This window comes from Hyla sarda, chromosome 9 (genome assembly GCF_029499605.1).
Source record: "Hyla sarda isolate aHylSar1 chromosome 9, aHylSar1.hap1, whole genome shotgun sequence".
Lineage (NCBI taxonomy): Eukaryota > Metazoa > Chordata > Amphibia > Anura > Hylidae > Hyla > Hyla sarda.
In genome coordinates, this window is record NC_079197.1 from 162,315,442 (window position 1) to 162,327,229 (window position 11,788).

An 11,788-nucleotide genomic window follows, 5' to 3' on the forward strand; every position below is an offset into this window, starting at 1 on the left:
TCTGACTAGTACTGTACACAGTATTCCATGTGTGGTCTGACTAGTGATTTGTACAGCGGTAGAATTATTACCTTGTCGTTGGCATCTATGCCCCTATTGATGCACCCCATGATTTTATTTGCCTTGGACACTGGTTACTGACACCACATTTATGGGGAACAGACCTTGTGATTAATAAGTCCTTAAATATTATAAATAAGTGTCTACCATGTGTCATCGGAAAATGAAAAAAAGTTTTTATGTTAACCATATTATTTTTTTTTAGAATTTTTGCTGTTTTTTTTTCCTACTTTTTCATCTTAGTATCTATATTACATAATAATCCTGAAATCTTGCAGTTTCTATTCTGGCCACTAGGCCTAGAACTAAACTGAGACTTCCTTCCTGATCGCTTTCTAGCAGTCTCCTCCTTATCATCACATACAGGAGTACAGTGACAGGTGACACCAGTATATAGATAATAGTCTACACAGCTATTGCTTACAGATCAGCCTCCCCCTTATGGAACAACATCTAAAAAGGTCACAGAGCACACCCAGACACCTTTCCTATTGATGCCAATAGGACAGCTTCAGACTATTGTTGTCTATGTCCATGGAGGTTGCTGTATCAGTTCAGGCAAGATAACAACCCCCCAATAATAATGTGCAAAAAAAAAATGAAGTAAAAAAAAACTTACAATTAGAAAATAGAAACAGAACAGAAAAAAAAGAACATTTTGTTATCTGTCTTGAATCAGGAAAAACCAAATCTAGGTGACACCTACCCCTTAAAGGGGTACTCCGCTGCTCAGTGTTTGCTGGAGCCGGCGCCGGAAGCCCATGATGTCATAGCCCTACCCCCTCATGACATCATGCCCCACCCCCTCAATGCAAGTCTATGGGAGGGGGCGTGACAGCCGTCACGCCCCCTCTCATAGACTTGCATTGAGGGGGTGAAGCGTGACATCATGTGGGGGCGGGGCTATGACATCATGAGCTCCCTGGGCTGGCGCCAGCGTTCAGAACAGTTTGTTCCAAACGCTGAGCAGCGGAGTACCCTTTTATTACCCATTCAAGGGTGAATGGCATCTGAACAATGTGATTTGGTTATTAGGGGTACTCCGGTGAAAAACTTTTTTTTTTTTTAAATCAACTGGTGCCAGAAAGTTAAACAGATTTGTAAAATATTTCTATTAAAAGAAATCTTAATCCTTCCAGTACTTATTAGCTGCTGTATACTACAGAGGAAATTCTTTTCTTTTTGGAACACAGAGCTCTCTGCTGACATCACGACCACAGTGCTCTCTGCTGACACCTCTGTCCATTTTAAGAACTGTCCAGAGTAGGAGAAAATCCCCATAGCAAACATATGCTGCTCTGGACAGTTCCCAAAATGGACAGAGATGTCAGCAGGGAGCACTGTGGTCATGATGTCAGCAGAGAGCTCTGTGTTCCAAAATGAAAAGTATTTCCTCTGTAGTACTCAGCAGCTAATAAGTACTGGAAGGATTAAGATTTTTTAATAGAAGTAATTTACAAATCTTTTTAACTTTCTGGCACCAGTTGATTAAAAAAAAAAAAAAAAAAAAAAAAAAAGGTTTTCCACCGGAGTACCCCTTTAATCTACTTCAGCACTCTACTTCTTCACGGGTTAGACAGTGACATTTTATAGAGAGTTTAATTCCTATGCATTTCATCTCCTCCCCCCCTCATTACTACTGTAAGTACAATATTCCACCCCCATAACCCCCCAAAAAAAAGCCTCTTTAGGGTCTATTCACACATGCTGCAGATTTTCATGATGCTGCAGATTTTCTGTTGTGTTTAGTCAATTAGTTTACATCATCAAACATGTGCAGGACACTGTACGTGCGATCACACCCTTAAAAGGACCATGTGTGAAAGAACAGCTCCGTGCAAAAAACATCTTTATCATTATCCTTCATCTACAATTCATTTTAACCATTTAAATCACTTAATGAATCATTATGAAGGGTGAACGCCCTCATTAATATACCGCGCACACCTAGGGACTCCGCATCTCCCCAAGCACAAGTTATGAGAGTCCTGTGTGTTTCTCCATATAAGTGCTGAATAATGATATTATCTCTGATTATATCTACATTTCAGGCACAGACAAGATCGGAGAAGGGCTGTGTAGTTTGGAAAACCTGTTTTCGAAGGGACATTCCGAATTAATGGAGTTCTTACAAAACACATCTCTCTTTATACTCTATGGGGGAGATTTATCAAAACCCGTGCAGAGGAAGAGTGCTGCAGTTGCCCATAGCAACCAATCAGATTGCTTCTTTCATTTTGGAAAATGAAAGAAGCAATCTGATTGGTTGCTATGGGCAACTGCACCACTCTTCCTCTGCACAGGTTTTGATAAATCTCCCCCTATGTGGACAACATATCGATTTCAATGGGCATCCGGCAATGCTATAGGTCACCTGTGGGGGGCACTGCGGGGGGATTTGAACACATGCTAGCAGGATTGTCCTGATGACTTTAAAGGGGTATTCCGGTGAAAAACTATTGGGTGGTGGGTGGAGTGGTTTCAAACCGCGGCCCTCCAAATGTTGCAAAACAGCCGTTGGCTGTCCGGGCATGCTGGGAGTTGATGTTTTGCAACATCTGGAGGGCCACAGTTTGAGTCCATTGGTAAAGGGGGTCAAAACTAAGATCAGAGCACCATTCAAGGTTCATGTTTTATTCAAGAATCTTTGAGGGTACTGCCTGAGGTGTAGTATAAATTGGATTGGAGGACAGCCGTATATTACAGCGCAGTGATACAATATACAGTGACCCCCCGACCTACGATGGCCCCGACATACTATCATTTCAACATACGATGACCTCTCAGAGTCCATCGCATGTTGAAGGCGGCATCAGCATACGATGCTTTTGTATGTCGGGGCCATCGCATAAACGGCTATCCGGCAGCGCAGACTGCTTCAGCTGCCACCGGATAGCCGTTTACGGTGCCCCGTGTGGTCCGCTGACGATCACTTACCTGTCCTCGGGGCTCCGGCGCGTCCTCTTAGGGATCCCCTGCATCGTCGGCGCTCTCCATCGTCGTCATCACGTCGCTGCGCACGCCGTCCCGTCATCCAATAGGAGTGGCGTGCGTAGCAATGTGACGGCAGCGACGGAGAGCGAGGACAGCGATGGACGGCGACATCCCGGGCAGCGATGACGGTCCGGAGCGGCGGGGACAGGTGAGTACAACTTCGTCTAACAGTGGTCTACAACCTGCGGACCTCCAGATGTTGCAAAACTACAACACCCAGCATGCCCGGACAGCCGTTGGCTGTCCGGGCATGCTGGGTGTTGTAGTTTTGCAACATCTGGAGGTCCGCAGGTTGTAGACCACTGTCCTATACTTTCCATTGCACGGATCCCTCAACATGCGATGGTTTCAACTAACGATCGTTCATTTGGAACGGATTACCATCGTATGTTGAGGGACCACTGTATATAATATCTTCGGAGCCAGAGGCGTCCATGTTCTGCGCTAATTCTTCTCCATTATTTGTGCCTCCAGGTTCTGCTCTGAAATGTTTTTCCTGCAGCGGAGAATGTGAAGATAAAACCACTAAGGACTGTGCACAGGACGACCTCTGTATGGTGCAAGAAGTTCGTTCTGGTGAGTTTTGGTTTTCTAAAATTTGGACATAATTCATTGATTATTTCTATTATTATTATTATTATTATTATTATTAATAATATGTGTCGTTATAAGTTGTCTTTTACACAAGGGGGGAAGAGTAATCAAAACCTGTCCAGAGGAAAAGCTGCTGAGTTGCCCATAGCAACCAATCCGATCGCTACTTTCATTTTTGAAAAGCCCTGTGAGAAGTGAAAGCAGCGATCTGATTGGTTGCTATGGGCAACTCAGCAGCTTTTCCTCTGGACAGGTTTTGAGAAATCTCTCCCCAATGTGTTTATATACGGACGTACTAAAACAAGACACAGACAGCGCGCCGTAGTGTGATACCGTATTCAACAGGGGTATTATATGGAATAAAAGTGGCGCTCACCACATATAGTTACACTTCACCAAGTGTAACCGTGGAACACAGCGATGATATGAGTGCCTGCCGCCGCTCCACGTCAACTTCAAATATAAAAGCGCAAATTCCTCCGACGTGGCGACGGGATTGAGAGGCGCTGGACACACAGACTAAAAGGGGTCTCAAGTTTATTCACCGCAAACGCGTTTCACAGTGAGACTGCTTCATCAGGCATCTACTGTATGGGTGAACCAGCATCAAGGTGTCCAGCGCCTCTCAATCTCGTCGCCACGTTGGAAGAATTTGTGCTTTTACATATGGACGTGGTAGGTTTTTCCTTCACCCGAAATAAAGTGACTGTTTGCTGTCTCTCCCTCCCCCAAAAACTTTGCCTACGCTACTCTTTTTCAATGATGCCATACCGCTGCCCAGGTATGGCATAATGGAAAAAGAGTTGGCAGAGACATAATTGACCAATTACTTAATCACATGGTGATGCTGATACAATGGTTCCAATGACATGGATGTGCTTTACATTTTCCTGCCAGTACCGCACGCCTCTTTCCCAACGCTAAGCACCCTGGCCTCAGGCCTCAGCTACACCCCAGGTTTACGTAACATTAAAGGTTGATATTCCTCCCAAGCGAAACAACTAAAGTATAAAATATTCCCCATATATGTACTGGGCTAGAGGTTTCTTTAAAGGGGTTATCCGGGAAAAAACTTTTATATATATATATATATCAACTGGCTCCAGAAAGTTAAACAGATTTGTAAATGACTTCTATTAAAAAATCTTAATCCTTTCAGTACTTATGAGCTTCTGAAGTTAAGGTTGTTCTTTTCTGTCTAAGTGCTCTCTGATGACACCTGTCTCGGGAACTGCACAGAGTAGAAGAGGTTTGCTATGGGGATTTGCTTCTAAACTGGGCGTTTCCCGAGACACGTGTCATCAGAGAGCACTGGGTTCACACCACGTTTTGTTAACTACTGTTCCCGTATACGTCTGGGAGGAGGGGGGCGGGGCTTAATCGCGGCACTCAGCCGTATTCGGGAAGCGTATTTAATGCATGTCTATGAGCCGACCGGAGTGAACCGCAGCCTCCGGTCGGCTTAGTTTTCGGCCGTATGCTGTTTCCCGACCGCAGGCAAAAACGTGGTCGACATAAAAGAAGAACCTTAACTTCAGAAGCTCATAAGTACTGAAAGGATTAAGATTTTTTGGATAGAAGTAATTTACAAATCTGTCTAACTTTCTGGAGCCAGTTGATATATATATAAAAAAGTTTTTTCCTGGATAACCCCTTTAATGTACAATGAACAATTCTTACAATGATTTGAATATGTCATGTGGAGGGTCTGCGCTGACTTCCCTATCAATAGGCCCCAAAATAAAGGGGTTAAAGGGGTACTCCGGTGGAATACTGTAGTGGGATATAACTCATCCCCTATCCGAAGGCAGTCCGCAGGTAGGCGATCGCAGCGGGAGGGGGGGTAGTTGCAGGTAGTTAGAATTTTAAACAGGCTGTACCTGTAAAGCAGTGGTTTCCAAACCATGGACCTCCACCGGTTCCAAATCTACAACTCCCAGCATGCCCGGACAGCCAACGGCTGTCCGGGCATGCTGGGAGTTGTAGATTTGGACCGGGTGGAGGTCCACAGTGTGGAGACCACTACTGTAAAGGTGGTTTAATAAACCAAAGGCAAGATCAGCAGCTAACCCCCCCCCCCCCCCCCCCCAGAGATTAGATATTGTCACCAGGGGAATCTATTGTTAGCTGCACCGGGAACATTCGATAATGTTACACGGTGCCCATTCAGATATCGCTTTCTTATTGCACTGTTGTCACATACTGATCGTGTTGTCGATATATATTATTTTATTTTAATAGAGGATGGAAAAACCTCAGATCGGCAGATGGGCTGTCAGAATTCACAGTATTGCAAAAACGAACAGATGTATGGTAATATAATCCAGAAGTGTTGTGATAAAGACATGTGTAATGACCCCAAGATGGTCATGGCCGACACTTCAAAACCCGTCGGAGCCAGTGACGTCAGTAGAGGTATGTAATGCTTTTATAGTGTAAACCTACCCACCTGTAAACATCTCATCCCTCCATAAGAAATTTTCTGAAGCAATGTGTAAATATTCTGTTTGACATGGATGCAAAAGGGACTTTAAAAGGACTTTAGGTCACTATTTAATACAAGTCAGCTGAGCCCCCCCCCCCCACATAAGAATCAATGGGCTGCACCAAATCAGTTTTATTAATACAATTCTTTACATTGTAGTATCAGATAAGCTAATCCAATACTGATGCACCGTTTTATATTCAAGAGCTGTACTCACTATTCTGCTGGTGGGGTCACTGTGTACATACATTACATTACGTATCCTGTACTGATCCTGAGTTATATCCTGTATTATACTCCAGAGCTGTACTCACTATTCTGCTGGTGGGGTCACTGTGTACATACATTACATTACTTATCCTGTACTGATCCTGAGTTATATCCTGTATTATACTACAGAGCTGTACTCACTATTCTGCTGGTGAGGTCACTGTGTACATACATTACATTACTTATCCTATACTGATCCTGAGTTATATCCTGTATTATACTCCAGAGCTGCACTCACTATTCTGCTGGTGGGGTCACTGTGTACATACATTACATTAATTATCCTGTACTGATCCTGAGTTATATCCTGTATTACACTCCAGAGCTGCACTCACTATTCTGCTGGTGAGGTCACTGTGCACATACATTACATTACTTATCCTTTACTGATCCTGAGTTATATCCTGTATTATACCCCAGAGCTGTACTCACTATTCTGCTGGTGAGGTCACTGTGTACATACATTACATTACTTATCCTGTACTGATCCTGAGTTATATCCTGTATTATACTCCAGAGCTGTACTCACTATTCTGCTGGTGAGGTCACTGTGTACATACATTACATTACTTATCCTGTACTGATCCTGAGTTATATCCTGTATTATACTCCAGAGCTGTACTCACTATTCTGCTGGTGAGGTCACTGTGTATATACATTACATTACTTATCCTGTACTGATCCTGAGTTATATCCTGTATTATAGTCCAGAGCTGTACTCACTATTCTGCTGGTGGGTTCACCGTGTACATACATTACATTACTTACCCTGTACTGATCCTGAGTTATATCCTGTATTATAGTCCAGAGCTGTACTCACTATTCTGCTGGTGAGGTCACTGTGCACATATATTACCTTACTTATCCTATACTGATCCTGAGTTATATTCTGAAAATCACAAGAGCAAAAAAGCAGAAAGGAGATGCTGGATGATTTCAGCTCTGAAGCCTGCAGAATTATGAATGCATCTGCAATTTAGGCTCGAAACAAATGACGTTATGTTACTGTATAAAAAGTGGATATATACATATTTAATACATTTTTCTTCATTTTTGGGGGCCATTGTGCAAATATTAAAAATGTTTATTTCTCCACATTCAGCAGCTCAAAGACATTTTTATGTTTTGCAGAGACCAACCTGCGGTGCTATATGTGTGACTTCCCTTGTGTTACCAAGTCAGAAACCACCTGTAAAAACCAAGAGGTCTGTGTGACCAAGACCGGGAGGTTTGGTGAGTAGTCACTTTTTTATGATCTGATCCATTGTTGCAAAACTACAACTCCCAGCATGCCCGGACAGCCAACGGCTGCTGGGAGTCGTAGTTTTGCAATATCTATAGGCACCCTGGTTGGGAAACACTGCAATACTAACTCAGTATTATGAAAAATCAACTTGATGTCCCTCAACATGTTTCACTGGAGAAACAGCTTCCTCATGGGGACTGGGACGTAGAATGAATTCCACTTCTTTCATTTTTCAGCGGCCTTTTTTCTTTTTTCAAAGAAGGGATCTGATTGGTTTCTATGGGCAACTGTGCTTCTGTTCCTCTACACAGGTCTCGATAAATCTCCCCCATTGGGTCATTGACTAAATTGCCCTTAATACCGTACTGTACAGCCGGCCATACGTACTCGGCATGAGTAGAAAGATCCTAATCCCTGTCAGTGCTTATCTGGCAATAATAAGCAATACTTACCTACCCATTTCCCCCCAGCCATTCCAATAGTGCTCTGTCCCTATAGTTCAGTAAATGCCTCGACACAGGTAATGCCCGCTCAGTAATTAACCAACTAAGGCAGGTCACCACTGTGGTTAGCGATTGGCAGAGTAGATATGGTAGACTACTGGGGTGGAGGAAAAGTTGAGGGAAAAAAAAGCAATACTTACCTAGCCCTGGTGCCTGCAGCTCCTATTTGTCTTCGTCCAGTTCCCCGAGCTTCGGTCTTCTTCGAGTGTTTTTGGGCCTGGAGTGCTCGGAGCAGGACCTGCAGACGTGACACGGCTGTTGCCAGTCTGAGTGGACAGGTTATTTTTCTTAAAGGGGTACTCCTGCCTTAGACCTCTTATCCCCTATCCAAAGGACTCCCGCGATCTCCGTGCCACACCCACTCATAGACATGAATGTAGGGGACATGACGTTACAAGGAGGCGTGGCGTGACGTCACGTCTTCGTCACAGGAGCAGTGCCCGGCACAGAATGCTGGGTGCTGCACGGAAATTGTGGGGGGGTCCCAGCCATCAGACATATTATGCCCTATGCTTTGGAAAGGGGATAAGATGTCTAAGGGCAGAATACCCCTTTAACCTGCAAAGTTGTCCCCTACCCACACAGGACAGAGGATAACTATCTTAACCCGGGGTTCCGACTGCTGCGGGCCAATCTTTAGAGTCTCCGATTAGATTGCAGTATCAGGACACTTATACACATTGCCGCTTCATTCTCTGTGGGAGCTGTACTCACTGTACTCGACTATCTCTGGCAGTTCCCATAGCAAATGAATTGAGCGAAAGTAGAGTGACCTGTTGCTCCATTTTAACGGAAGACCCAGTCTTGGGTCCCAGTTCTTCGAAGGCCCCATTGGTCGGACCCCCACGATCAGATAGTAATCTCCTGTCCTGTGGATAGGGGATAACTTTACAAGTTTGAAGAGACCCTTTCAGCATTTGTAAACCTATATAAGGACCACACTCATGGTGGTCCCTATGCAGGACAGTGTCGTATAAAACAGGACTGTCCAGAGGTATTTGGGAGAAGAGGATACTCTAAGCAAGTTTATTCTAGCAGCGGCTTACCTTGCCGTAAAACAAGGGCCCCTCATTCCCCTCCCCCTCTCCCATATCTGACAAGGCCACGCTTATACACATGGGGGAGATTTATCAAAGTTTGTGCAGAGGAAGAGTCGACACAGTTGCCCATAGCAACCAATCAGATCGCTTCTTTCATTTTGCAGAGGCCTTTTCAAAAAAGCAGCGATCTGATTGGTTGCTATGGGCAACTCAGCAACTTTTCCTCTGGACAGTTTTTGATAAATCTCCCCCAAATGGTGACCAATATCCTCCTGACATGTTCTGTCTTCCTTCTTCTACAGGGGGTGTCGACTACCGTAAACGTGGATGTGCCAACACCACAGTGTGCAACACAGACACCCCAGAAAACATGGCGGGGTCAACCTTCTCAGCCAGGAATAAGTGCTGTAACACCAACCTGTGCAACTCTGCTGTTCACCTGAAAGTCCCTGCTGTTGGCATCCTGGCAGCCATAGTGGCGGTATGGATATCCAAACTGTAAATATAGGATGAACGGCTGACACCGGCGCAGCACCCGCTCTGTTGTTGGTGGTTTTTCCTGTCCGTCTCTTTATAGCATTTATGTACATGAGCTTCTTCCCACAGGATACGTTCCGCTCATCGTCCAGATGTCATGAGAACGTCCAATAATTAACCCACAATAAAAGAATATTTTTATCTTATCTCTGTTGTTAGGACTATTTATTTTATATTATTATTATGACATATATCTATCTATAATAAAGAATGCATGGGGACCTTACAACTTAGCATTTATTCATTTTTTCATGATAAAATAGCACTTGCAAATATTCTTTGACTTGTCTACAAAATCTGCAACGGCCGCCACCTGTAGAAACACTTGCAGTCTCTATAGAGCAATAGTTTGTGCGTTTTTGTCGAAGTGTCTGGATGTTTTTCAGTATACACTTTCTGAATCATGTGTATATTATACATCGTCCTCATGTCACATAATTCCATAATGAAGTCAAAGAAAATATGCTAACTGAGATCCCTGAAGAATCATAGCAGATGAAACGCGTAGGATTTACTCATCAAATGTGAATGACGTCCAAACACCGCACACAAATGGATGCGGAATAATGCTTTGAATGCGGATGATGTCCAAAGATTGCACACCAAAAGGATGCCCACTTAAGAGAAGACAAGCTAAGTGTTAAGGACTGACCAGGGGACAGGGAGAGTGAGCCCTAAACTGACCCTAAAACCATCTCTCCCTGCCTACTTTCCCATCCACCCTAACCGGTGGATTGACAACTGGGCGCCGGTCCCTTCCTTTACTAAAGTGCAGGGGCCTAGTAAAAACACATACTAACAAATAGTCAGTCACAAACCAGAAACATAACAGGAACATAGAACTCTATAACAGATTAAGTTCAGAGGACACAGATAAGTGAGCAGCACACAGGACACTATCAGCAGACATGAACAGAGGACACTATAGATCATCGGACATGAACAGAGGACTCAGTGGTCGTGAATAGAGGACACTATAGATCTGTGGTCATGAACAGAGGACACTATAGATCATCGGACATGAACAGAGGACTGGTCGTGAACAGAGGACACTATAGATCTGTGGTCATGAACAGAGGACACTATAGATCAGTTGTCATGTACAAAACTCCAAAGATCTGAAATCAAGAACTAATTAACATAGGGTTCAAAACACCAGACAGGAAAACGGATAAGTCAACAGACTTTAGGAACAGACAGGAATATAGCATAATCCCCCAGAACATCCAGTAGACATGAAGTCCACATGGACCAGAAACAGGGATCTATCGCTAATCAGGAATATACGAATTCCCTATGCAAAACCTCCAGTAGACACAAAGTCCCCATGGACAGGTAATAGGAATGCCAGATACACAGGATATATATATATATATATATATATATATATATATATAGAACACTGTTCACACTGAACACAATACAGAAATAATCGCAATCCCTTCAGAACACCTCCAGAAGACAAGGAGTCCCATGGAACGGTAACAGGGATGCCAGATAGGACACTGTTCACACTGGACACACAAACTGGACACTCCACTATAGGAGTAGCCATTAATAATAAATCCAAATAGACTACTGGCTAGCAGCACACTCCACAGTGTGGACAGAAGCTGACCCAGTAGGAGAAGAGAAATATAAAACACAGAACTTAGCAAACACAGTGTGAACAGAAACATAGCAGAAAAGATATACAAATCTTAAAACCGACTATAATAACACAGCTAAAATCTACTAAGGGCTAAACATGGCTAAAACCCGAAAATACAAAGTGCATGCTAAAACAAAGATAGTAAATTTAAAAGCTCAAATAAGAAGTGCTTTACCCAGCCTCCATTAGCAGCAGAGCCAGCATAGCCTCAAGTCAGGATATAATGAAGTTAATCACCAGTACAGAGGCTAGGCTGGGCTGACTTTAAACAGACACACCCAAAAGGCTATTGGCTAACAGAGGCTGAGGCTGAAAAAACCAAAGACATTTAACCAATTCCTGACCAGGGAACATAAAACTGTTCACACACAGCAAAACCAATAGCTGTGTGTAAGCACAGACCAGGAC

The 11,788-nt window shown here is 43.7% G+C and overlaps 1 protein-coding gene across 2 annotated transcripts in view; it reads left to right on the forward strand.

Moving 5' to 3' along the window:
• Window positions 1–9,925, forward strand: part of LOC130290582 (uncharacterized) — a 63,104-nt gene extending 53,179 nt beyond the window's left edge. Inside the window, exons 2-5 of one of the 2 annotated variants that reach the window (XM_056538412.1) lie at window positions 3,529–3,630; window positions 5,890–6,063; window positions 7,535–7,636; window positions 9,495–9,924. In XM_056538412.1, the coding sequence (XP_056394387.1) occupies window positions 3,529–3,630; window positions 5,890–6,063; window positions 7,535–7,636; window positions 9,495–9,694 (578 nt within the window). In that variant the 3' untranslated portion in view covers window positions 9,695–9,924. Of the gene's footprint in view, window positions 1–3,528; window positions 3,631–5,889; window positions 6,064–7,534; window positions 7,637–9,494 lie in introns of both variants that reach the window. The other variant, XM_056538410.1, reaches the window with a different exon arrangement.
• Window positions 9,926–11,788: the final 1,863 nt, after the last annotated feature.